The sequence below is a fragment of the Natator depressus genome, chromosome 4 (assembly GCF_965152275.1).
Source record: "Natator depressus isolate rNatDep1 chromosome 4, rNatDep2.hap1, whole genome shotgun sequence".
NCBI classification, from domain to species: domain Eukaryota; kingdom Metazoa; phylum Chordata; order Testudines; family Cheloniidae; genus Natator; species Natator depressus.
This window is the reverse complement of record NC_134237.1, coordinates 138,119,040-138,146,111: the sequence shown is the minus strand read 5'-3', so window position 1 is coordinate 138,146,111 and position 27,072 is coordinate 138,119,040. Positions and strand designations below refer to the sequence as shown.

General features: G+C 47.6%; 1 protein-coding gene across 1 annotated transcript in view; it reads left to right on the top strand.

Moving 5' to 3' along the window:
• The window catches only part of DYSF (dysferlin), a 303,950-nt gene that overhangs the window by 70,313 nt on the left and 206,565 nt on the right, over positions 1–27,072 (top strand). Inside the window, exons 5-11 of the mRNA XM_074951962.1 lie at positions 10,880–10,994; positions 17,522–17,709; positions 18,065–18,193; positions 19,474–19,536; positions 22,243–22,293; positions 22,405–22,435; positions 23,846–23,961. Of these exons, the coding sequence (XP_074808063.1) occupies positions 10,880–10,994; positions 17,522–17,709; positions 18,065–18,193; positions 19,474–19,536; positions 22,243–22,293; positions 22,405–22,435; positions 23,846–23,961 (693 nt within the window). The remainder of the gene's footprint in view (positions 1–10,879; positions 10,995–17,521; positions 17,710–18,064; positions 18,194–19,473; positions 19,537–22,242; positions 22,294–22,404; positions 22,436–23,845; positions 23,962–27,072) is intronic.

Sequence of the window (27,072 nt, the reverse complement as noted above, 5' to 3'; positions counted from 1 at the left end):
TAATGCCTTAATCACTGGACCATCCTTCCCCCGAACAGGGAGGTCTTTAATAAAAATATCTGAGGGGAGAGAAGACAGGGTTTTTGTAGTGTGATTAGTCTTTGATTATGTAGGGCTTTAAGTGGAGTGGTGCCAGTTAGCTAGCAGTCCTGTTTCCTGAAAGGCATGTCTTAGCCGCAGTGCACCGTGGGCCCCATGGCTTTTGGAAATGTAACATCCACGGGCAAGGTTTGGAAGACCAGAAGGGGCCACTGTGACCATCTCGTCTGATCTCCTGCCATAGGCCAGAGAACCTCAGCCAGTGATTCCTGGACGATGCCCATCGTTTGTGTTGACCTAAAGCGTGTGTTTGAGACAGAGACAGCGACAGCCAGTCTTGCTGTGAAGACACCAGTGATGGAGAAGCTAGAGACACAGAAGTGCTAATAGGGCATTGAGAGGAAGGATGGTCTGGGGTTAAGCCATGGGTGGGGGACTCAGGAGATGTGGATTCAGTGCTGGGTTCTGTCCCAAACTCCTCATGACAGTCACTTAATTTCTCTGTGGCTGAGTGTCCTATTTCCCACTCTCTGTCCAGTTCATTCAGGTGGCAGTCACCCATTCTGGCTTTGTGCAGTGGTCAGGCCAGTCCAGGAGGTGTTCTGCTCTTTGTGGGATTGAGAGCAGGAAGCTGGATTGCAGTGGCTCTGAGGCGCGCAGCTGTGGTGCTGTTTCTGTTTTCCTCTGTGGTGGTGTGTGACCCTGGATGAGTCAGTGGCATGTGGGATGCTGAGCTGATGACGGTGGGCTGGGACTGAAGGAAGCCTTCATGGAAAGGCAGTGATGCTTAAAATAATTGTGGGGGGAGGGAGACTAGAAGCTAATGCTGGCTGCCTCTCTGATCCCGGTTTAGTTTTATGGCCAGTGGCATGAGCTTGCCAGCAGCAATACAATCTCTCCCCATGAGGTGTATCTTTTCCAAATGGCTCCCAGGGCTCATTGCAACCGGGAACCCAGATGACTCTTTTGTAGCATGTGGGTTATTTTGAATGTTTATGGTTTCCTCCTTATGGAATTTGTCCGTTAGTCTACTGGGGTCCATCTACACCTCTAAGTTCTCAAAGGGGCAGCTGTGGGCTAGCAAGTTGAGAAGAGGAATTGTAGAAAATTGAAAAGGGAAGCCAAGAGACACAAGGAGAAATCCGTGGAACCAGCAGAGTTAAGGACAATAAGAAGGTGTTTAAAAAACAAAACAAAATAAAACAAAAAGAATCCTGACAATGGCATTGGTCCATTCCTGGTGGAAATGAGTTATCAATAATAATGCAGAGAAGGCAGAAATATTCAATAAATATTTCTTTTCTGTGTTTGGGGAAAAACAGATGATATGGTCTAATCATATGGGGATGATAACACTCCTTATATTCTACTGGTATCTCTGGAGTTTGTTAAACAGAAACTACTAAAGTCAGGCATCTTTAAATGAGCAGGTCCAGATAACTTGGATCCAAGAGTGTTAAAAGAGCTGGCTGAAGAGCTCGCTGGACCATTAATGTTGATTTTCAATAAATGTTGGCGCTCTGGTGAAATTCCAGAAGACTGGAGGAAAGCTAATTTTGTGCCAATTTTTAAAAAGGGAAAATGGAATGACTGGGTAATAATAGGCCTGTCAGCCTGACATCTATTCCGGGCAAGATAATGGACTCGATTATATTACCCTCCTTTAGTTCTTTATTAATTAATGCCAATCAACATGGGTATATGGAAAATAAATCCTGTCAAACTAACTTAAAGACTAACCAATTTATTTGAGCATAAGCTTTCGTGAGCTACAGCTCACTTCATCGGATGCAAACTAACTTGATACCTTTTTGGACGAGATTACAAGTTTCGGTTGATAAGAGTAATAGTGTTGATGTAATAGACTCAGACTTTGGTAAGTTTCAGAGTAACAGCCGTGTTAGTCTGTATTCGCAAAAAGAAAAGGAGTACTTGTGGCACCTTAGAGACTAACCAATTTATTTGAGCATGAGCTTTCGTGAGCTACAGCTCACTTCATCGGATGCATACTGTGGAAGCTGCAGAAGACCAAGGCATTTGACTTGGTACTGCATGACATTTTGATTAAAGTACTAGAATGAGATCAAATGAACATGGCACACATTAAATGGATTAAGAAATGGCTAATTGATAGGTCCAAAATGTAACGGCAAATGAGCGGGCATGTTTCCAGTGAGGTCGTCATCGCGTGGGTCTGTTTCTACTGGGGTCGGTTGTTGGCCTGATGCTATAAAATCTCTATGTTAAATGGTTATATGATTAAATGTTTCTAATATTTTTATCAATGACCTGGAAGGAAATATAACGTCATCCCTGATCAAGTTTGCAGATGAAACAGAAAATGGGGGAGTGGGAAATAATGAAGAGGACTGGTGTCAAGGTTCCTTCCTCACTCTGAACTCTAGGCTACAGATGTGAGGACCTGCATGAAAACCCCCTAAGCTTATTTTTACCAGCTTAGATTAAAACTTCCCCAAGGTACAAACTATTTTATCTTTTGTCCTTGGACTTCATTGCTGCCACCACCAAGCGTCTAACAGATATATAACCAGGAAAGAGCCCGCTTGGAAACGTCTTTCCCTCCAAAATCCTCCCCAAACCTTACACCCCCTTTCCTGGGGAAGGCTTGATAAAAATCCTCACCAATTTGCATAGGTGAACACAGACCCAAACCCTTGGATCTTAAGAACAATGAAAAAGCAATCAGGTTCTTAAAAGAAAAGGAGGACTTGTGGCACCTTAGAGACTAACAAATTTCTTTGAGCATAAGCTTTCGTGAGCTACAGCTCACTTCACTGGATGCATTCAGTGGAAAATACAGTGGGGAGATTTATATACACTTATGCTCAAAGAAATTTGTTAGTCTCTAAGGTGCCACAAGTACTCGTTTTCTTTTTGCGAATACAGACTAACACGGCTGCTACTCTGAAACCTTTTTCTTAAAAGAAGAATTTTAATTAAAGAAAAAAAGTAAAAGAATCACGTCTGTAAAATCAGGATGGTAAATACCTTACAGGGTAATCAGATTCAAAACATAGTGAATCCCTCTTGGCAAAACCTTAAGTTACAAAAAGACAAAAAAACAGGAATCTCCAGTCCATTCAGCACAGCTATTTTATCAGCCATTTAAACAAAACAGAATCTAACGCATATCTAGCTAGATCACTTACTAAGTTCTCAGACTCCATTCCTGTTCTGTTCCCAGCAAAAGTATCACACAGACAGCGAGAACCTTTGTTTCTCCCCCCCCCCCCAGCTTTGAAAGTATCTTGTCTCCTCATTGGTCATTTTGGTCAGGTGCCAGCGAGGTTATCCCAGCTTCTTAACCCTTTACAGGTGAAAGGGTTTTTCCTCTGGCCAGGAGGGATTTAAAGGTGTTTACCCTTCCCTTGATATTTAATAATGAAGAGGACTGGTCACCAGTTCAATGGGATCTGGATCACTTGAGAAACTGGGTGCAAGCAAACAGTATGGATTTTAATGTAAATGTCTACATCTAGGAACAAAGAATGTAGGCCTCACTTACAGGATGGGGGGGCTTTATGCTGGGAAGCAGGAACTCTGAAAAATATTTGGGTTGTGGTGGATAATCAGCTGAACATGAGCTCTCAGCGTGATCTCTTTTGTGCTTGTGCAGTGCCTAGTACAAGGGGGCAAATAATGAAAAATCACTAGAGCTGTGGCTAGACAACAGCCCTGAAAATCAGGCCAAAGGTGTCTCAGGTTGGGCAACTAAAAACGAAGGCACCCAAAGTGAGAGGCAGCACGGCAAACCCAAGGAATCAATAATCATGACGTTACCTTAAATATCATGAGATTTTTCAACACCGGGTTTGCTGCCGTTGTTCTCCAGCTATTCCACACCAGGGCCCCCTTTCACCTCGAAATTCTCCTCCCATCTAGCCTATACCCCCATCACTTCCCCGGGGCAGGGGATAGCGAGGAGAGCTGGCTGGTTAATGGATTTCCTGTCCCATGACATTTTTTGAGATATTGAAAACATTTCCCGCCCGAATTGGGATGAAAAGTTGAAATCCTGAAAACCTTTGCAAACTAAAAAAAAAAAAAAATGAAATGAGAATAACAATAATAAACAAACCAGTTTGAGTCGATCAGTTTTGTTTCAATATTGGCCATGTACATTTTTTTTGCTATAACTAGCTTAAATTTCAGAGCAAAAAGACTTTTTGAACAAAATCCGCAATTTTTCATTTTCAAAATCTTGAAACATTTTGACAAATTCACAATATTTTCCACAGTGTTTTTGGGTTGGAAGAAACTCATCGAAACGGCCCGTTCCCACAAGATGTTTTAGATTTGATGGATCTGCGTTTTCTGCTGAAAAGAGCTTTTGTCACCGATTTCCTGACCAGCTCTAGTTGTGAGTCCCTGACACCTCTTTGTGACCCCTAAGAGGGTCAAGGGTCCTGAATCCCAGCTTGAGAACCAACCCATGGTCTGCCACCTCTGGGGCTACAGAATAGGGAGTAGGAGACGCCCCAGGGGCTGAGGCACAATCTGGTTCTGAGAGTTAGCTTCGGTGTTACTGGTTTTAAAGACTGGCAAAAGGGCAGCTTGCTGGGGGGGGCCTTGAGAAGTTCTGTGGTCAACCCGTCATTCACCTGAACTGATCTCAGTGGTAAATAAAATACTTCACAGTGGGAGGAGGACAGCAGAGGCTGGAATGTCAGGGTTGGTAGATAATTCAGGAGATGGATTAAACATCCGTGCATGGAATGGGTGGGGTGTGTGTGCATCTGCTTGTGATTCCTGTCCCCTTTCCACACCGGCACTGTGTAACTGCTCTGGAAAGAATCATCACTGGATCTGCGATTTGGGCCCAGTCAGCGTTGCTTGGGCATGCAAAAACGCTCACTCCTCCAGTCTTTACCCACCTGCCAGGCAATGCCTCTTTAACTGGAATTTCAAGGAACCATGCTGTCTCGCGACGGGCCCTGCTTGCACTTCATTCTTCTGTTAAACGAAAGCTTAGACTGCCAGTCTCTCAGAGGTAGAGACTCCATCTGTGTCTGAACTGCCCAGCACCACGCACATCTGTAGCATGGTACCATTGATCAGTAACCGCTCAGATGAGCTTCTGCAAGCTTCCCCAAAAGAGTGAATTCACGTCATCCCTCGGTCACTTTGGTTAGCCTGCTAGATCCTCTCCTCTGGAAGCAGCCTGCAATTAAAGTCCAAACAAATGGACACGCACTTCCTGACTGAGGATCAAGTTCCAAACCGGTAGGTCAAATTCTGCAGTGGTGTGTAAGTCAGTGTTGCCAACGCACTGTGAATCTGTTGTGAGTCTCATGGTGTCCGGTGCTTTCTTAGCGCTCCTGCTCCTAGATCCTGTGATTAGGTGAAAACTCCGCTTTTATTCTTTTAAAAAGTAGTGAGCGGATTGCCGAGAAAAGACTGGAAGCAGGCCCTGCTAAAGGTTCAAAGACCAACAGGCAAATACAAAGATTATTTTTTATGAACATCTCATGGTTTTTAAACCAATCTCGTGCTTTTTGGGACCTGATGTGAACATTTGGGGTTGGCACTTCTGAATGCTGCTGTATAATAACTTTCATGGCTGGTATAAGTGGGTGAGAAAGTGGGAAGAGGTGATAGAGCAGTTCAGTTGTGCCAACTGGGCATTTTGTGGGTGCACAGAGCAATTGTCACTTGCATGCTGAGATGGCAGGAGCAGCAGCAGCGGGAAAGCCAGTGTGTGGAAGAGAAGGTAGTTTGTAAATTCCTAGAGTTTAAGGCCAGAAGGGACCATTCGATCATGTGATCTGATGTCCTGTCTGGCACAGGCCAGAGAACGTCAGCCAGTGACCTCTGCATTGAGCCCAGTCACTTGTGTTGGCCTAAAGCATAAAATTAATCCCTTCCCTTACTTTCTACCATCCTGTTTTTCCTTCTACTCTTTCCCCCCTAGCACGGCACTTCCAGCATCGCAGCTCTCTCCAGTCTTGGAGCTAGTTAAATGTTTTCAAATGTTAAAATTTCAACCACATTTCAAATGTTGAAAAAATTGAGGAAAAAACTGGTGGAATTTTTTGTGAAATTTGTCCCCTATAGCTGGCCAAAATTTTTCAAAATTAAAAAAAATATATCAATCACATTTGTCTCTTCTTTTTGACCAGCTCTGCCATGGTGGGCCATTGAAGCAGAAAGAAGAGTGCCATCTATGAGTGACTGATACCTTTGCCCTGGGGCTCCCTGTTCTTTTCCATGGAAGTCTCAAGCCTTGCTCACCTTGTTATATCTGATAAGATCCCAGTTGAAGAAAATGTGTCAACAGCTGAGGATTTACAGTAGAAAGTTCCCGTTTCCCTGGTGCAGTTTGTTAGTGCATTTGCAGATGGACAGTAGAGAGGCTGTGAATCTCTTTTTGGCTGTTGAGGTTTCATCTTGGGACTGAATTGTTACTGACATAAAATCCTCCATCTAGCATACACCAGATTTTAGGGTGTTGCAATCTGCTATTCATACAGATGGGGCAACCACCTCCCCCTCCACCAAGATAGATTCCATTTCCAGAAAGAGGCAGGGATGCAGCTGACTGGGTATCTATTTGATCTGCCTTGAAGGCATGGACAGCGCATTGCAATTTGCATGTAAAACAGGGATTCAGTCTTGTTTTAATTCTGAAAAACAGAACGAATCCTCCCCAGACTTGCCCCACTGGCTCTCCAAGTGACGATTCAATGTTCTGTCAGGTTGCAAGTCAATCTGGGCATTGGTTTGAGTTACTGAGGAATGTGCTTAGATTGTTAGCTCTTTGGTGCAGGAACCGGCTTTTTGTTCTGTGATTGTACAGCGCCTTGCATAGTGAGGTCCTGGGCCATGAATGGAGCTTCTAGATGCTGTGGTAATAATACACATAGATTTCTGTAAAGGGATTCGCTTGCTCCCGCATGACGTTTTGATTAAAAAACTAGAACGATGTAAAATTAAAATGGCACACATTAAATGGATTAAAAGCTGGCTAGCTATAAACCGGGGACTTATGAGTTGGAAGCAACAGAGGAGAAGAAAGATGTGGGTGTATTGGTTGACTACAGGATGACTATGAGCTGCCAATGTGATGCAGCTGTGAGAAAGACTAATGTGATCCTAGGATGCATCAGACAAGGTATTTCCAGTAGAGAGAGAGAGAGAGAGACGTGTTAGTACCATTATACAAGGCACTGGTGAGACCTCATCTGGAATATTGTGTGCAGTTCTGGTCTGCCACATGTAAGAAGGATGAATTCAAACTGGAACAGGTGCAAAGAAGGGCTACTAGGGTGATCTGAGGAATGGAAAACCTACTGTATGTGAAGAGACTCAGAGAGCTTGGCTTATTGAGCCTAACCAAACAAAGACTGAGGGGAGATATGATTTCTCTGTATAAATACATCAGAGGGATAAAAACCAGGGAGGGAGAGGAGTTATTTAAGTTAAGTGTCAATGTGGACATACGAACCAATGGCTATAAACTGGCCATCAACAGTTTAGGCTTGAAATTAGGTAAAAGTTTCTAACCACCAGAGGAGTGAAGTTCTGGAACAGGCTCCCAAGGGGAGCAGTGGGGGCAAAAAACCTAAATGGTTTCAAGACTGAGCTAGAGAAGGGATGGTCTGAGGAGGCTGACTACAAGCCGATATGCGATGGCCAGTAGCAAATATCCCCAATGGCTGGTGATGGGACACTCGATGGGGAGGGCTCTGAGTTACTGCAGAGGATTCTTTCCCAGGTGTCTGGCTGCTGGATCTTGCCAAAATGCTCAGGGTCAGGAAGGAATTTTCCCCCAGGTCAGATTGTCACAGACTTTTTGTCTCCCTCTGGAACATGGGGCATGGGTCATTTGCAGGTTTAAACTAGTGTAAATGGTGGACTCTTAACCTGAAGTCTGTAAATCATGATCTGGGACTTCAGTAACTCAGCCCAGGGGTACTGAGCCTTCCCAAAAGTGGGAGGGGGGAGGGACCGCTGCCTCCTCTGTGGCCCCGCCCCTCCTCTTCCCCCTGTGGCCCCGCCCCCTGGCCAGGCCGACAGCTGGAGCCTGGCCAGGGAGCCAAGGCAACTCTGGACAGCTGCGGATCCTCTGCCTGCCTGGGGTGGGAGAGCCTGAGAGCAGCCCCCAGCCTGTGTCCTGCCCCCGGGGCCCCAGCCAAGGGCAGGTGGAGGGTCCGCAGCTCCCCACAGCTGCCTGCACGGCTCTTACTATGGCTGGGCTGCAGCGCCGAGGCCCTGCCCCCTGTCCGGAGTAAGAGCCGTGTGGGCAGCTGTGAAGTGCTGCAGACCCTCCACCTGCCCTGGGTGGGGGTCTTTGTGGCGTGGGGACACGGGCCGGGGGCTGCTCCCAGGGCCCCCCACCCCAGGCAGGTGAAGGATCCGTGGCTTTCCAGAGCTGGCCGAGTTCCAGCTGCCGGCCTGGCCAGGGGGCGGGGTCTTGGGGGAAAGAGGAGGGGCAGGGCCCGTGGCGAAAAGTGGGAGGGCCATGGCCCCCTGAACCCCCCTGTCCCCCATTCCGGCATCCCTGACTCAGCCAGAGGTTAGGGGTCTATTACAGGAGTGGATGGGTTAGGTTCTGTGGCGTGCAATGTGCAGGAGGTCAGACTAGATGATCACAATGGTCCCTTCTGGCCTTAAAGTCTGAGTCTAACTGATCAGTCTCAAAATGTAACTGTAAATGGGGAATCCTCATGAAGGGGGTGTGTTTCTAGTGGGGACCAGCAGGGATCGGTTCTGAGCCCTATGTTATTTGACAATTTTATCAATGATCTGGAAGAAAATATAGAATCATCACGGTAAGGTTTGCAGATGACACAAAAATTGGGAGAGTGGGAAATAATGAAGAAGACAGGTCACTGATACAGAGTGATCTGGATTGCTTGATAAGCTGGATACAAGCAAACAATACATGTTTGAATATAGCTGAATATAAATATCTACATCTGGGAACAAAGGATGTAGGCCTCACTTACAGAACGGGGGACTCTATCTTGGGAAGCAGGGACTCTGAAAAAGATTTGGGGGTCCTGGTGGATAATCAGCTGAACGTGAGCTCCCAGTGTAATGCTGTGGCCAGAAGGGCTAATGTGATCTTTAGATGCATAAATGGGACTCTCCAGGAGGAGCAGAGAGATTATTTTACCTCTGTATTTATCAGTGGTGTGACCACTTCTGGAGTACTGTGTCCAGTCCTGGTGCCCACGGTTCAAGAACGTTGTTGATAAATTGGAGAAATTTCAGAGAAGAGCCAGGAGAATGATTAGAGGGTTAGAAAACCTGCCTTATAGCAAGAGACTCAAGGAGCTCAATCTATTTAGCTTAACAAAGAGAAGGCTAAGGGGTGACTTGATCACAGACTATAAGTACCTGCCTGGGGAACAGACATTTAATCATGGGCTCTTCAGAAAGGTATAAGATGTTCCAATGGCTGGAAGTTGAAGCTAGACAAATTCAGCCAGGAAATGAGGTGTCACTTTTTAACAGTGAGAGTAATTAACGAGTGGAACAGTTTCCCCAGAATCATGATGGATTCTCCAGCACAGACAATTTTTAAATCAAGAGTGGATGTGTTTCTGCACTAGGAGTTATTTTGGGACAGTCGTAGGGTCTGTGTGATGCAGGAGGTCCCTTCTGGCCTTGGAATCTATGAAAAAAATCTGTGAATAATTAATAACAGTGGTTCCTTTTTGACAGCTAACCTTGTCCATGACGTGTGTTCAGATCCAGGGATAGTGCCTTTGCCTTTCTCATTGAAGGAGGCCTGAGCACTTTAAGAAGCCTTCTCGAAAATTCTTGACGGTTGGCAGCCTTATCCCTGTTTTACAGATGTGGAGATGACGGTACAGAGATGCGGAGCCGCCCAACGTACCATAGCAGTCACCGGCAGCACCGGGAATAGAACCCATGTCTCTGGTCCCTCGACACTATGCACCACTAGCTCCCAGTCTTGCCCCTTGCCCGGCTGTGTCCCTCCACCCTTGCTTCCTTTTCCATTTCCGAGGAAGTTTCTCAATTCTTTGGCTTTAGAGACACTAAACGGTCTAGAGCTGCCCTCTACTGGCCGATTATTTAATCACAAGCGCATCTTTAAATTGTCTAAAAAGCAGCCATCATCAGTGCTCTGTTATTTCTTGAACGGCTGGGGGAAGCTGGATGGGGTGGGGATGTATCTATTTAGCTAGGACGGAACTGGGAATTTTCTGTGCCATAAAAATGATTATTTTGCGGGAGCCCAGAAGGCAGAAACGCTTTCAAGTACAGAGCTGTTGCTTTCCCCCGCCGCACCATAATGAGTTCAGAAAAGAAGGCCAGTAGGAGCATTTTAAACCTTTCACTTTTGAGTCCTCTCCTTGGATAGTGTACTGGCTTGGGATGCCAGAGACGTGGCTTCTGTTCATGGCCTAGAGGGTGATGTTGGGCAAGTCACATCTCCTCTCTTGCCTCAGTTTCCCCTCTGTAAAATGGGGATGATTAAACTGACCTCCGTGTAAAGTGCTTCGAGAGCTACTGATGAAGAGTGCTAGATAAAGGTATTATTTGCAGGCTCAGCATCCTGGTATGTTTATTTGCGCAGCAAGTACATCCTGTTGGGATGTACCTGGGTCACTGGGCAGCCTAGCAGGTGTGCTCTTGAGATAATGGACAGCAGGGTAGGTGCATTGCATGCACAATACCTGGTACGACAGTGATGTATTTAACTCTGCAATTTCTTTCAGGCTGGAATGATCCCTGGCAAACGTGAGGAGGGGACAATGCACTTGAAACCACTGAGACTTGTTCTGTAATGACCTACTCAGTCGTGTTGCATATGAGCCTTTTATAATGATCCTTCTCTGTTCTCCAGGCCTTCCTCAACCTGCAGGTTTCCTACATTCCTCCACCCGGGGCCGCTCCTCTGTTCCCACCGCCTACCCCTCCGGAGCCAACACCATCCACAGCTGAGCTCGACACCATCACCGGTAAAGAGACACTCTTGCATGTGTATTTGTCGCATTTCTAGGCTGCATTGTGCTACGTGTGTTGTTTGTGCTATCTGGCCTGCACAGTGAACCCATTATCCTGGACTTTAACAGTAGCATTACACTACAGTCTGCTGCAGGCATAAGAACGGCCAAACGGGTCAGACCAAAGATCCATCTAGCCCAGTATCCTGTTTACTGACAGTGGCCAAGGCCAGGTGGCCCAGAGGGAATGAACAGAACAGGGACTCATCAAGTGATCCACCCCCTGTCACCCATTCCCAGCTTCTGGCAGACAGAGACTAGGGGACATCATCCCTGTCCATCCTGGCTAATAGCCATTGATGGACCTATTCTTCATGAACTTATCTAGGTCTTTTTTGAACTCTGTTATGGTCTTGGCCTTCACAACATCTTCTGGCAAAGAGTTCCACAGGTTGACTGTGCGTTGTGTGAAAAAATACTTCCTTTTGTTTGTTTTAAACCTGCTGCCTATTCATTTCATTCGGTGGCCCCTAGTTCTTGTGTTATGAGAAGGAGTAAATAAGACTTCCTTATTTACTTTCTCCACACCAGTCATGATTTTATAGACCTTGATCATATCCACCTTAGTCATCTCTTTTCCAAACTGAAAAATCCCGGTCTTCTTAATCTCTCCTCATATGGCAGCCTTTCATACCCCTAATCATTTTTGATGCACTTTTCTGAACCTTTTCCAATTCCAATATACCTATTTTGAGATGGGGCGACCACATCTGCACACAGTATTCAAGATGTGGGCGTACCATGGATGTATACAGAGGCAACATGATATTTTCTGTCTTATTATCTATCCCTTTCTTGATGATTCCCAACATTGTTAGCTTTTTTGACAGCCGCTGCACATTGAGTGAATGTTTTCAGTGAACTCTCCACAATGACTCCAAGATCTCTTTCTTGAGTTGTAACAGCTAATTCAGACCCCCATCGTTTTATGTGTATAGTTGGGATTATGTTTTCCAATGTGCATTACTTTTCACAGTGCTAGGGAGCTGAGCAATGGCGGTGAAAATGATGTGGTGAATGATCCTTTGGATTTCCAGAAGTTTTTAGCAGAGAGACGGGCCTGGATCTGAACCTCTTTAGACTCTGCAAAAGTTGTATAGAATCATAGACATGTCAGGCTAGAAGGGACCTGAAGAAGTCAGTAAACCTAGATCATCTCTGACAGGGGTTTGTGCAACTTGTTCTTAAAAACTTCCACAACCTCCCTCGGATGCCTGTTCCAGAGCTTCATCTACCCTTGGCGTTAGAAAGCTTTCCCTGACATCTAATCTACATCTCATTTGCTGCAGATGAAGCCCATGACTTCTCGTTCTACCTTCCTCCAGATCTTTTTTTCTCAAGACTGAACATGGCCAGTTTTTTAACTTTTCATCATCGGTCAGGTTTTCGAAACCTTTTCTCATTTTTGTTGCTCTCCTCTGGACTCTCTCTCTAATTTATCCTCATCTTTTCTAAAGTGTGGCCCCCAGAACAGGACACAATACTCCAGTTGAGGTCTCACCAGTGTCGAGTAGAGCGGGACAGTAATCGCCTGCGTTTTATATACGACACTCCTGTTAATACCCCCCAGGATAATATTAGCCCCAGGCACATCAGCTGAAAGCGGCACCAGACTCTGCCAGAACAACCCTTGCAAACCTGCCGAGGTATTTCCATTGCTACAGTGATCAACACCCCCCCCCCCCCCCCAACACAGCTTTCAAGATCCACGGGTCCTACACATGCCCATCACAACACATGCTGTATCTCATCCAGTGCACAAAATGCCCCAATAACCACTAGGTGGGTGAAACCAGACAATCACTGCGCTATCGAATGAACTCACACAGGAAAATGATAAAACACCCTATCACCTGTGGGCAAACACTTTTCACAAAGCGATCACTCCGTATCTGACCTCTCAGTCTTCATCCTCACAAGAAACCTGCCCCCTTTCAAAAGACGAGCCTGGGAGCTTAAATTCATTTCTGTGCTAGACACTAAAAATCACAGACTGACCAGAGACACTGGATTTATGGCTTATTACAACAACCTAGAATCATAGAATATCAGGGTTGGAAGGAACCTCAGGAGGTCATCTAGTCCCACCCCCTGCTCAAAACAGGACCAACCCCAACTAAATCATCCCAGCCAGGGCTTTGTCAAGCCTGACCTTAAAAACTTCTAAGGAAGGAGATTCCACCACATCCCTAGGTAACGCATTTTAGTGTTTCACCACCCTCCTAGTGAAAAAGTTTTTCCTAATATCCAACCTAAACCTCTCCCACTGCAACTTGAGACCATTACTCCTCATTCTGTCATCTGCTACCACTGAGAACAGTCTAGAGCCATCCTCTTTGGAACCCCCTTTCAGGTAGTTGAAAGCAGCTATCAAATCCCCCCCTCATTCTTCTCTTCCGCAGACTAAACAATACCAGTTCCCTCAGCCTCTCCTCATAAGTCATGTGTTCCAGTCCCCTAATCATTTTTGTTGCCCTCCTCTGGACATTTTCCAATTTTTCCACATCCTTCTTGTAGTGTGGGGCCCCAAACTGGACACAGTACTCCAGATGAGGCCTCACCAATGTCGAATAGAGGGGAACGATCATGTCCCTCGATCTGCTGGCAATGCCCCTACGTATACATCCCAAAATGCCATTGGCCTTCTTGGCAACAAGGGCACACTGTTGACTCATATCCAGCTTCTCGTCCACTGTAACCCCTAGGTCCTTTTCTGCAGAACTGCTGCCTAGCCATTCGGTCCCTAGTCTGTAGCGGTGCATGGGATTCTTCCGTCCTAAGTGCAGGACTCTGCACTTGTCCTTGTTGAACCTGTAACCCACTAACAATCCCTTCCTCCCGCTGCTGCCCCCCTCCTTTCCTCCCTATGGTGGGAGGGATGTTAAAGGGCCACTTCACCTCCAGTGGTCCCTTGAAATGTGCTAACTACTTATGCTAAACAGTCTGTTTCACCCTGCGTTTAGCTGTGACAATCTGAGGCCAGGCCTGCACTAGCCAGCTTATCACAGCACAGCTGGATGGATGCACCAATGTGCTTCTGGGCTCCTGCATTCCAAGAGGAATCACAACAAAGAGCCACACTACACTCACTGCAGCCGCACTGGCCATGCTGCGGGGCTGCTGGGACCAGTGACGCACCCTGCAGCTCCTTGTGAAGGAGGGGGCCGGGCCAAACCTGAGTGGTGCTGTGACTCCGTGGGCCAGTGTGCAGCGCCGCTCACTGGAATTTAGGCCAGCCGCATCTCCGTCGTGGCAGCGGGCTGGCTGGGCCGCCCCGAATGGTGCTACAGCTCCATGCGCCAGGTCCCAACGCACCTAGCTCAAGCGAGCGAGCTTCTTTCTATTCGCATGCAAATCTGCATTGATTCATGGGCGTTGATCCAGCCCTGCTGGCACCCCTCTGGCCACTTCTTGTCAGTGTGTTCCCCAGGGCGCTTGGTAATTGAGGACACACTTCTTGCCCTATTCCTGCAAAGTCATCAGGGAAAGTTCTCAGCCCAGGGACAGTGACTTCCCCACCCTTCATCGTGGTGGTGATGATGAAAAACCAAAATGAGATTGAATCACCCATCCAGAATCATTCCCCGTCACAGGCTGGCTGGGTTGTTGAATTTTGCATGGCAGCAGCTTCATCCAAAATGTGGTTTCTAGCCTCTGCAGCTTTGCCTGTTTTGTGTGTTTGTGAGAGAGGGGGGGAGACCCACAGCAGGGGTGTGTGTGTTTCTGTCACTTTCAAGAGGTTGATGAGCATGCCACTGCCCCCAGCTAATGGGACTTAGCTGGTGCCACACAGGGGTGATGGAAGCTCCCTAAAAGTGCAGGGGGGCCACTGGCATCTCTTCTCCCTGAGGTCCCTCCCCCATGCCGCCTCTTCCCCTGAGGCTCCGCCCCCACTCACGCCTCTCTGCCCCCTCCAACCAGTAAAAGTGATGGGGCTATGGACCTCCCCGTTCCGGCACCCCTGATGCCATGTTTATAACCAACCCTGCAGAGGGGGTTTGATCCTGGGACTGCCTGCGCTAAACATGATCGTTCCCCTCTATTCGACATTGGTGAGGCCTCATCTGGAGTACTGTGTCCAGTTTTGGGCCCCACACTACAAGAAGGATGTGGAAAAATTGGAAAGCGTCCAGCGGAGGGCAACAAAAATGATTAGGGGACTGGAACACATGACATATGAGGAGAGGCTGAGGGAACTGGGATTGTTTAGTCTGCGGAAGAGAAGAATGATGGGGGATTTGATAGCTGCTTTCAACTACCTGAAAGGGGGTTCCAAAGAGGATGGCTCTAGACTGTTCTCAGTGGTAGCAGATGACAGAACAAGGAGTAATGGTCTCAAGTTGCAGTGGGGGAGATTTAGGTTGGATATTAGGAACAACTTTTTCACTATGAGGGTGGTGAAACACTGGAATGCGTTACCTAGGGAGGTGGTGGAATCTCCTTCCCTAGAAGTTTTTAAGGTCAGGCTTGACAAAGCCCTGGCTGGGATGATTTAGTTGGGGATCGGTCCTGCTTTGAGCAGGGGGTTGGACTAGATGACCTCCTGAGGTCCCTTCCAACCCTGATATTCTATGATTCTATTCTATGATTCTATGAAACGCGTCAGCCTCTAGCGTGGGACTTCCTCCGTTAGCCTGAAGCAGCAGCAGACTAGAGCTGGGTGAATAAGGGATGATTTAATTCGTTGGCAATTTTGAAAAGCTGAAAAAAAATTCCTTTTGGTTGGGACCAAAGTGGAAACCTGTTTAAATTCTGAGCGAATCAAATGGTGGAGAAAATTTCATTTGGGGTCAAATGAACCATTTTGTATTGACAAAATTGAACTGCTTTTGTTTCGATTTTGACCATTAAAAAATGTTTTTGGATTTGTTAAAAATCAAGGAAATTGTGAAACTAAAAGTCACTTCAAACCACACCAAAAAAAATCAACTTTGGTTTTTCCAGATTCCTCCCCGTCTCCCGCCCAGATCGAACAATTCAGCAAAATTGACGCGAATGAGCAAAATGTTTTGCTGTCACCAAATCTGCATCCCCCCCACCCCAAAAGCAGCTGTGGCTAAAAGGTTTCACCCATCTCTACAGCAGGCTGCCAAGCCCTTTAAGAGATTAGCCCCAAGGGGAGGACAAAAATCGGTGCGGTTCTCTAGTGTGGGTCACGTGCATCATAACCAACAGATGCTGCTGTGCTGGGTGTCAGCTCTTGCAGAGATTTGAGTGTGCACTTCGTGCACCTTGAGCTTGGGAGCTAAAGCTGTAGCTGCTTCAAGAAACTGGCTTTTGTTTTAAGAGGGATCCCAGGGACTGCTTCCCCCTCGCCTCTCCTCCGGTCTAGTAAGTAAAAGAAACATCCCTGCTGGCCTAGGTGCCGACCCCGTGGGTGCTCCCACGGGGAAAAATAATAGGTGCTCAGCACCCACCGGCCCCCCACTGATCAGCTGTTTGGCAGCGGGCGGGAGGCACAGGGGGGAGGGCGCGGAGTGGGGGCAGGAAGAGGCAGAGCAAGGGTGGGACCTTGGGAGAGGGGGCAGAGTGGGGGTGGGAAGAGGCAGAGTGAGGGTGGGGCCTTGGGGGAAGGGGTGAGTAGGGGCAGGACCTCAGGGCAGATGGGGGTGGAGGAAACGCCCGGAAAAATGAAAGTCAGTGCCTAGGGGTGCCCATGCTCCCAGATGCCAGGCTTAGTGAGGAGTAGCAGAAGTTGTGGAGTATTTCCACCCTATGCCCCTAGGACAGCGTTCCTCACATGGGGCTGCCAGTGGATGTTTTTGCAGCTGTGACAGCCTCCAAAGCATGGGCGGAGATGGGGGGGGAGAATCAGCAGCCCCTCCCTCCTCTTGCCCCTGAATAGCTCTGCCCAAGGGCAGTGAGATGCGTGCCACCTTGGTGTTTGCACTGGCGTCACCAGCAGGGGTCAGCACCCTGCACTGGGCAGCCTCCTTGGGGGTTCCGGGCAGCGCCTCTGGGGACACGTTGGGCCGGTGTGCGCGGTGCTGGAGGCGGCTGTGGTGTTCGGTTGCTCGCCCGCCCGGCCGGGGCACCGGGAGCCTGGGACTCCACAGGGGGCCGAGAGTTCCCAACCCACCTTTCCCGGGCTATGGGCGGCAGGGACAGAGAGAGAGGTTTGTCAGAGCGGCCACCAGCAAGAATTGGTGGCCACCAAAACGTGTTGTGGGAACCCCTGCCCTAGGACGTGGTGATGGCTGCTCGGGAAGCGGTGCTCATCCTGTTGAGCTGGGACTGATTCCGGGTCCCAGCCCGGGACAGGGGGGTCGTGTGGTGTGAACCCAACCTGAGGGCTGGACACTGGGGACAGCCCTGGCCACATCTGGACGGCTTGTCCCTTGCCACTTGGGCCCTTTTCCTGTGCAAAGCTAACGCTGGCGAACTGCCCCGGCCTGTTTCTGTGGATTCAGCTCTGATCTCTTGGCTCGGTTCCCAATTCTCCATGCCCTCCCCGACCGAGCTGTCACCCCCATGCCTTGCAGATACAGCCGGGGAGGAAGACACTGAAGACCAGATAGCGACAGGGGATGAGACGGAGCCTTCCACAGGGCCCTCTGGGTCGGAGCAGCCCACGCTCCCCCGGAAGCCTCCTTCGCACCACGTCCATGGGATTAAGAGGAGGAAAAGCGCCCCAAAAAAGCTGCTGTCCAACAAACCTCAGGACTTCCAGGTGAGCAGCAGCAATGTGTGTGTGATGTTCACCTCTCCAAGCTGCTCTTTCTTTACCAGCCCACTAACTGCGCCACCTCAGGAGTGAAACCTTCTCTCGTGCGTGACCATCCTGGGGTCTCCATTGCCCCGCAATGCGTTAAACTGATCCAAGCACCCGGGAATCCTGCGGGAGCTGGGAGCGGGAGCCGAGTGCTGCAGCTCAGGGCTGCGTCTTCTCCCTGTAGGCCAGACTCCCGTCTGCCACTGTGGGTGCAACCCCATTGAGTCCAGTGGGCTGGGCTGGCGTAGCTGAGAGCTGAGCATTCCCCAGCGTCTGACGGGCTGTTGCCCTTTTCTCCTCCACCTGCCTTTAGATCAGGGTGCGAGTCATAGAGGGCAGGCAGCTTCCCGGTGTCAACATCAAATCAGTGGTGAAAGTGACGGTTGCCGGACAGACGAAAAGAACTAGGATCCGCAAAGGGAATGGCCCGTTCTTCGATGAGGTGAGTCCGGCTATTGTTCGGTGTCTCCACTGGGGTAGCGCCTGGGAGCAGGGTCACATCCTGCTAGGCGCAGTGTACATAAGTAACACATAGACCACCCCCATCCCCCGGCAGCTCACGATCTAGGATTTAGGAAGGTGCCGTGGGAAATGCCTCCGTTGCTCTTAGACCATCAGAACCCCCTCGTTACGATGTAACCCCCGCAGGCAGTTGTTTTAGCAGCTGGTGAGATGGGGTTCGTTATTCTGGCGCTTGTCCGGGGGGGGGATTGATTGTTCGAGAGCCCAGCACTGCGCAGTGCAAGGGCCAACACTCGGCCCTGTGGCGTTAGCAGTCTAGCCTCACTCTAGGCTTGCTTTGATCCTGTAGGGCCCCCGAAAGGGATCATGTGACAGGGCCGCTGAGAACGTTCTCCTAGCACGTTAGTCACTTGCAGTTTGCGTGGCAGACAGGTGCACAGACACACGCCCACGCGCGCCTCCAGGTACAGCTAGTGCCCGGAGAGAGCCAGGAAATGAGTCTCACCTTCTTATTACGGTAGCATCTAGAGGTACCAGCCGAGATCAGGGCCGCACTGTGCTGAGCACTGGGCACCCACACAGTGGGATGGTCCCTGTCTGTGACCGCTCTGAACCTGAGCCTGCGTCAGCCTGAGGATCATCCCTGAGCCAGGTGGGATGGGTCGTCAGAGGCAATTACCTGCAGGTCTTGTGTTCGGGCTCATGCCATTCAACTAGGGTTCAGCCAATCCACACGCGAGGCCCCACCCAGGGTCCTATGGGACACAGTCTCTCCAGTCTGCTCAACCTCACTAGCTGGCCACGGGGATTTTCACTGCCAGTAGTTTGAACAGACTGTCCCTGTCCCTGCTCCAGCCTGGGCCTGTTCCCACAGTAGCCAGGCCCGGCTGCAGCCTGCATCGTCTCCTGCCTCAGCTGGCTGCCCGGTGGCTCTGACACTACCCCAAAGAGCTTAGGGTCTAAATATAAAAGAAAGACAAAGCCTAGGAGGGGAAAGAGGGGCTCAGAGAAGTGATTTGCCCTGCAGGTGAGTAGCAGAGCTGGGTCCCTCAAGTCCTGATCCAGTGCTCTGAGATCCTCAGATGAGAAGTGGAAAAGTATTGAATTCCAGCAGCTAGTGGAAAGCATCTCTAAGGATTGCACTGTGATTTAATCAACTTATGTCAAGGCCAGCCTTTGCCAGGCTACTGGTTTTTTCTGGCCCCTTGTACATATTTCGGACACGTTTCAGATCTTTGTCTCATCTGTATTTTTTAACAGATCTTTTTCTTCAATGTCTTTGAATCTCCGGCCGAGCTGTTTGATGAGCCCATATTCATCACGGTAAGTTCTTGAGACAAAACGGCCAAACTCCTCTTCCATTCTTCACAGTAGCCCTATGGTTCCTTGGAATAATGATGGGCTGGACCCCCAAACTTTGACCCTGGTAAGGACCATATGTGGCCACTTGCTACTAGCTTGGGAGTTGTATCTAGCTGGTACAATGCTAAACAGTTTGCAGCCAGCCTTACCACTGGTATGATTGGGTAGGCTGCAGGGGCTGGCTGGCAGCTCTGATCCGAATGGAGCATTGGATGCTGGGGTCTGTTGTCCTTCAGGGTAGCATCTCTGTATTGGAGATGAAGTCTCTGCTGGGCTATGTTTAGCCACATTCTGACCACCCCTGATGTGAGGGATGCAAAGCCACTAAAGCCAGGGTTGTCTCATAGGAAACAATCCACTCGTCCCAGCTCTGCACTCACTTGCTGTGGTGGCCCATGTGTACACAGACACCATGGGCATGGGCAGGGATCAGACCTGGGGCCTTTGGCATCAAAAGTACCCGACCCTGCCGTCAAGCTGTCTGGAGTTGCTCACGACTGTGAGTGCCAACCTCAGGGCGGACTGTCACAAACCAGGGCACAAACCCCGAACTGGGTATGTGTTCTACAATTAAATTTCACCAACCAAGTAACAAGCACTCAAGCACCATAGCAGCCTAACCCATGGAGTCACAGACAGTCCCCTTAGGCAGCCCAGTCTATCTTGCCAGCCAGGCAAACTTGCTTTGGTGGTAGATGGTCCCTTGCATCAAAAATCCCAACATTATTCAGGTTACTCCCAGTCACAAAGGGCCAGTTACTTACCCAGCTGCACCTTCGATCCTACACCATAGAGAAGGCTTGTAGCCAGTCCTATAATAAACTAACTAAAGATTTATTAACTACGAAAAGAAATGAGAGTTATTTACAAGGTTAAAGTAGGTGAACACACACACAAATGAGTTACAGTCTTAGCTTCTGTTGCTTTTTAGAACCTGCTATAATAAGCAAGCTCTGTATGTTCTTTAGGGCTAACCCAGGCTAACCAACTGGGGATCTCTTGCTAATGCTCAAAAGTCTTTTCCCCCTCACAGTTCAAGCAGCATAGTGACAAAGTTCCTTCTGCTCAGTTGTTTTTATTCCCTTCCCCCAGAGTTCAAACTGATGGGACGAGCATTTGTGCAGGTCTCCTCTTCATGGGTGTGGGGGGAGCAATCAGCAAAGTCTTTTGTCCACTGATGTTCCGCAATGGCTTGTCTGGTGTCCATGGGTCTTCTATTGTTGGGCAGGAGATGATGCCGCTTGTGGTAAACCAGTATTTCACCCTTGGTAATCAATTTGGGCTTGAATAGGGCCTGGGGGTGGCTGCCTCACTACAAAAGCAATTTTCCCTCTCTTGGTATTGACACCTCCTCATCAATTACTGGGAGTGGACCACATCCACCCTGGCTGCATTGGCCTTCAACACCGGTTCTCCACTTGTAAGGCAACTCCCTTCTCTTCATATGCCAATATATATCTATGCCTGTATCTGTAATTTTCACTCCATGCATCTGAAGAAGAGGGTTTTTTACCCACGAAAGCTTATGCCCAAATAAATCTGTTAGTCTTTAAGGTGCCACTGGACTCCTCGTTGTTTTTGTGGATGCAGACTAACACCTGTCTGAGATCTGTCACCCTTGGTAATGCTTCTTTACTGACTGGGGTGTTTTCCAGTGTCATAACTAAGGCTACGATTCTGTCATGGAGGTCACGGGTGACTTTCCGGGACCTTTGAGATTTCTTCTTGGCCAGGGCTGGAAGAGTTGTCAGCCCCAGGGCTGCCGGAAGATCTGAGTGGCGGCCAGCCCCGGGGCCACCAAAGCAGCAGTCCCCGGCCCACCAGAGCAGCAGTTGGGTTGGGTCAGCCCCCCTGGGGCTGAAGCAGCAGTCGTCAGCCCCTGCTGCAGGAGCAGCGGCAAGGCTGGAGCAGCTGCAAGCCCCAGCAGTGCTATGTTTGTCCCCCCTCCCTCCCCAGGGTATTTTTAGTAAAGGTCAGGGACAGGTCGTGGCTTCCGTGAATCTTTGTTTATTGCCCGTGACCTGTCCCTGACTTTTACTAATAATAACCGTGACACAATCTTAGCCTTAGTCACAGCGAACACTTTTATAGTTGCTGAGCAAATACTTAAATATTACCTTAGAAAACAGGATGCAGGTGTTAATAGTGAAATTAATGCAGGCAGCGATTTACCAGCATTTCATAAAGTCCAAACACGAAACACGTCTCTGGAAATCTAATACCTGTTTAACAACACTAATGCACAGGTGAGTCAGACTGGTTCCCAGCCATGCATTTGTCAGTTTTCAGAGAGGCCTAGGGACCTCGGCATAAGCTGGTACCTGGTCTGCCAACATCACACTGACCCGAAACACCCTGAACTCAACAGTACTCTCTCCTTCACTTCCAGGGGCTTCGTGTCAGGCCCCTAGTAAGGTTAAACACAAACTGCTAGAGTGTGTCAAAGAAGTGGGGGGAATGATCGTGATATTTTTGCAAAATGTATTTCCCTGATTTCTTGTTAAACTTGAAATGAGAAAAGAATTGCGATGAAATCTGACAAGTTTTGACCTGCTTTCCAAACCACCAAGCTGAGTGCACTGAGAATGCTGATGATATAACATGGATGGTTGTGAGTTTTTTCTTACATGCTGGATTTACATTTTTGCATCTTTCCCCCCCCTCCAGGTTGTTGATTCCCGGTCTCTCCGGACAGACTCTGTGATTGGGGAATTTCGGGTAACGATTTGTGATTTCATCTCTCTCTCTACATATTTTTAATCATTTTGGCCTCTTTTCTGTGCAGCCTGTGGCTAAACATTTGATTTTGTTTTTCATTTTATTTTATAGCTGGATGTCGGGACAGTTTATGCAGAACCAAGTGAGTTAAACAATTACAGTTAGAGATTTTTGGAACCATTAGAGATTTTAAAATTAGAAATCAAATTTGTACAATTTAGGGACATTTCTTCGCTACAACTTTCTATGGGCCAAATGCAGAGGTCTACATGTGCGCACACATGTATTTACACATGTATATTTAAATGTAAGCACACAAACACACACAGTTATATATACACATCATAGGGTGACGCTGTCCCTTTAAGAGGGAAGAGACCCATGCACCTGTGATTTGTCCGCTGACCCCAGTTGGGTTTGAAAGAGGGCACCTGGGCCCTAGATGTAGCAGACACTGTGAATCAGGGCTGCCTGACACAATCAGGAAAAGGGGGAGTTGAGAGATGCCAGAGACCAAGAGACTGTGGAAGGTCCCTAAAGGAAGCTGGGTTCCTGGGGGAAGGCTGAAGGCAGGAGAAGAACAAGTCAAGTGGGGTTTGCCGGTTGAACTCCCAGAGCTGGAGATTCAGGGCTGGAGAGGCCTGAAGGCGGGAGGGCCAGCAGAGGGCATTGCCTGCTGACTGCTGAAGCTGAGGGTCAGAGAGAGCTGAAGGTAGAGGAGCCGTGGGGCTTACCCCACTGACGTCTCCACACTGGAGAGCTGGACCCAGGGGAGCAGTGAGAGGGCCATGGGGAGTGAGGGATACTCTGCTGGTGAGGATGGTCTCCTAGCAGAGAGGCTGTGGGGGGGGGGGGGCTGTACTGCAGCCAGAAGCTGTCTCTGCAGAGAGAGAAAGGAAGACTGACAGAGTGCCTAGATATGGCGAAAGCCGCTAGAATGACTTACACTGCAGCTTGCTTTATCTATGTAGGAAATGCAATGAGAAGCCAGCCTTTCTCACATCTATTTGACCCTTTCCATCCCTGTCCATTTGAAACCGGAAGGGGTGAGAAACAAACAAAACCTCCAACCCAACTTTTTCCAGATGCAAAAGTTCAGATGTGTTGGAGGAAGGTTCAAGTCTTGTTTTTAGTTTAGGTGAACTCAGTGACCTCAACTCCTGCAATTTTATCACACGTCTTGTGCTGTTTGGTGGTTTTCTTAAAGCCCCAGCTACTGGAGTCATGTGATTATGTGAGCATCTCAGCTTTCACTAGAAAAATAAGTAAGTTTCTTGCCCTTACAGTTGCGAAGAAAAGCTTGATGACACAAACCCTATAGGCTCAAAAACCAGCAGGCAAATAAAAAGAACTCAACATTTATTATTTTTAAAACTCTCATGACCTTAGAGCCAATTTCATGATATTTTTAGAGCTGGCTCATGATTATTAAATGCTTCAGGTTGACAATACTGTGAAATGCTTTCCCACATCCCTTATTCTGAAGCTACAAAATCTTTCCATCCTATGAGGCAGACAGTAATAAGCCAGAAACCCGGTTTCTCTCTTTTAGAGCATGCCTTGCTCAGGAAGTGGCTGCTTCTTTCTGACTCTGAAGACTTTTCTGCTGGGGCCAAAGGTTATGTGAAAGTCAGCCTGTTTGTGTTGGGACCTGGCGACGAAGCTCCTGTAAGTACCATTTGGCTGTCACTGGAGAAAGAGAGCTACTTGAGGGCCCGCTCTCTTGTCTTGCTGCCTGAAGAAGACATGAAGGGTTGGCTTGAATGAGATTGTGCTAGACCAATGACGGGAAGCAATCTGAGGGGATGTGCTGACAATGATTGTGTCATAGGAACTCCAACAGATCATTGGTCCACTTAAAGCAATCACCTGCCTGTGGCAGTGACCTATAAATGACGCTTCAGAGGAAGGTGAACCCTCTCCTTAACGGTGCCCTACAAAGGAAAATGATGGCTTTGGGCCTGCTCTTGCTTCTTCAGGATGTATAATACTCAAGGAGCTGACTGAAGACATATATCTGAGCCATGACTGACTATCTTTGAAAAGTCATGGAGAAGGGAGAGATGACTGGAAAAGGGCAAACATAGTGCCAATCTATAAAAAGGGGAATGAAGACAACCTGGGGAATTACAGACCAGTCAGCTTAACTTTGTACACGGAAAGATAATGGAGCAAATAATTAAGCAATCAGTTTGCAGACACTTAGAAGATAATAAGGTGATAAGTAACAGTCAGCATGGATTTGCCTAGAACAAATTATGTCAGACCAACCTAATAGCTTTCTTTGACAGGGTAACAAGCCTTGTGGATGGGGGAAAGTGGTAAATGTGGTATATCTTGACTTTAGTATGGCTTTTGATACTGTCCTGCATGACCTTATTATAAACAAACTAGGGAAATACAACCTAGATGGAGCTGCTATAAGGAGGGTGCATAACTGGTTGGAAAACCATTCCCAGAGAGTAATCATCAGTGGTTCACAATTAAGCTGGAAGGGCATATGGAGTGGGGTCCCGCAGGGATCAGTTCTGGGTCCAGTTCTGTTCAATATCTTCATCAATGATTTAGATAATGACATAGAGAGTACACTTAAAAAGTCTGCAGATGATACCAAGCTGGGAAAGGTTGCAAGTGCTTTGGAAGATAGGCTTAAAATTCAAAATGATCTGGACAAACTGAAGAAATGGTCTGAAGTAAATAGGATGAAATTCAATAAGGACAATTGCAAAGTATTCCACTTAGGAAGGAACAATCAGTTGCACACATACACAATGAGAAATGACTGCCTGGGAAGGAAAGGAGACTGGGGGTCATAATGGATCACAAGCTAAATATGAGTCAATAGTGTAACACATCATTCTGGATGAAGGAATGTTGTAAGCAAGACACGAGAAGTAATTCTTCTGCTCTACCCCATGCTGATTAAGTCTCAACTGGAGTACTGTGTCCAGTTCTGGGCACCAAACATCAGGAAGGATGTGGACAAATTGGAGAAAGTTCAGAGAAGGGCAACAAAAATGATTAAATGTCTAGAAAACTTGACCTATGTGGGAAGATTGAAAAAATTGGATTTGTTTAGTGTGGAGGAGAAGACTGAAGGGGGACATGATAACGGTGTTCAAGTACTTAAAAGGTTGTTATAAAGAGGAGGGAGAAAAATTGTTCTCGTTAACCTCTGAGGATAGGACAAGAGGCAATGAGCTTAAATTGCAGCAAGGGCGGTTTAGGTTGGGCATTAGGAAAAACTTCCTAATATCATGGTAGTTAAGCACTGTAATAAATTGCCTAAGGAGATTGTGGAATCTCCATAGTTGGAGATTTTTAAGAACAGGTTAGACAAACACCTTCTCAGGGATAGTCTAGATAATACTCAGTCCTGCCATGAGTGCAGGGGACTGGACTGGAAGACCTCTTGAGGTCCCTTCCAGTCCTATGATTTTATGATTCTGTAAAGAGAGCCTGAAAGTGTTTCTTTCTGCTTGTTTTGTACCTTAGATGTATTAGGAATTTCAAGTTAAGACATCCCTGCTTTTTTTGGAAAACTTCTTGGGTGACTCAAATGTAGCTTGGGAAATTTCTCAGTCCTTAGTTGTGAAGGTAGGGGCTGGGGTGGTGGTCATGGTGGTGGTAATACACACAGAAAGCTTTTCTCCTTAGTGGTTGAGCTAATAGGATTAACAAAGCAAGCAACCAAACCCCAAGAGTTATAAACAGTGTGAATGAAAATGCCACTCCCTCCCATTTAACAAAGATTCACTTCCTTCGCTTTTCTGATGCCATAAATTCAGTAGTTTAACAATGATGGTAATGAATGATTGCAACAATTTACCAAGGGTCATGGTGGCTTTTCCATCGCTTGCACTTTTAAAATCAAGATTGGATGTTTCTCTGTAATTCAAGCAGAAATTATTTTGGGGGAAGTCCTATGACCTGTGTTGCACAGGATGTCAGACTAGATGATCACAGTGGTCCCTCCTGTCCTTGAATCTACGAAGCTAGTTCTTTAACTGTCTTAGAGTCTTCCAGGGTAGAGATGACCTGAATCTCAAATCAGGGGAAAAATATTCAGGTCACCTTTATATATCATGAAGGAACAAAATCCCATTTTACCCCTTGCAGGTCACCTATAATAGTCCTGTCCAGTGCTGTTACATGCCAGCAAGGAAGAGTTCTACCTGACCTTGCAGGTGATCAGCTTACAGAGCGTATGAAAGGGGGGTGGGGTCCTAAAACGCTTAGAATTAGCCTGCTTCTACTTGTTAGCAAGTGAACCAAACTTCCCATTATTCTTTGTATATACAACCCCATGATCCTTTGTGCATGAACCAAAGCATTTCGTATCTACCATACTAATTTTTGTAGCTAAGATTCTAGGGACTATGTACTTCGGCTGAATTTAGTGTGTGACCAAATGATGGAATGTGTGTAATATTAGTACCCGAAGCCTCTTGACCCACGGAGAATGTGTCCAGATGTCCAGGAAGGGACCATTTGTAATTGATGAGGGATACTTGTTATTGCAAATATCTTCGGTGATCGATGAGATAATTTGAGCCAGCGAGAGATGCTTTTAGCTTATTAGGAATTACTTATTGCCACAGGTGTTTTCTATAATAAGGACTTAATCACAGATTTCTCTGGCATATTGACTAGATAAGCTGAGATACCATGAAAGGGATTCTACATGTAGATCAGTTAGGAATTTTCTTTGAGAAAGGAAGTGTCTTTGTCCAAAGCACAATATAAAAGGGGGACAGTTTCTGGGAATGAATCAAGCTG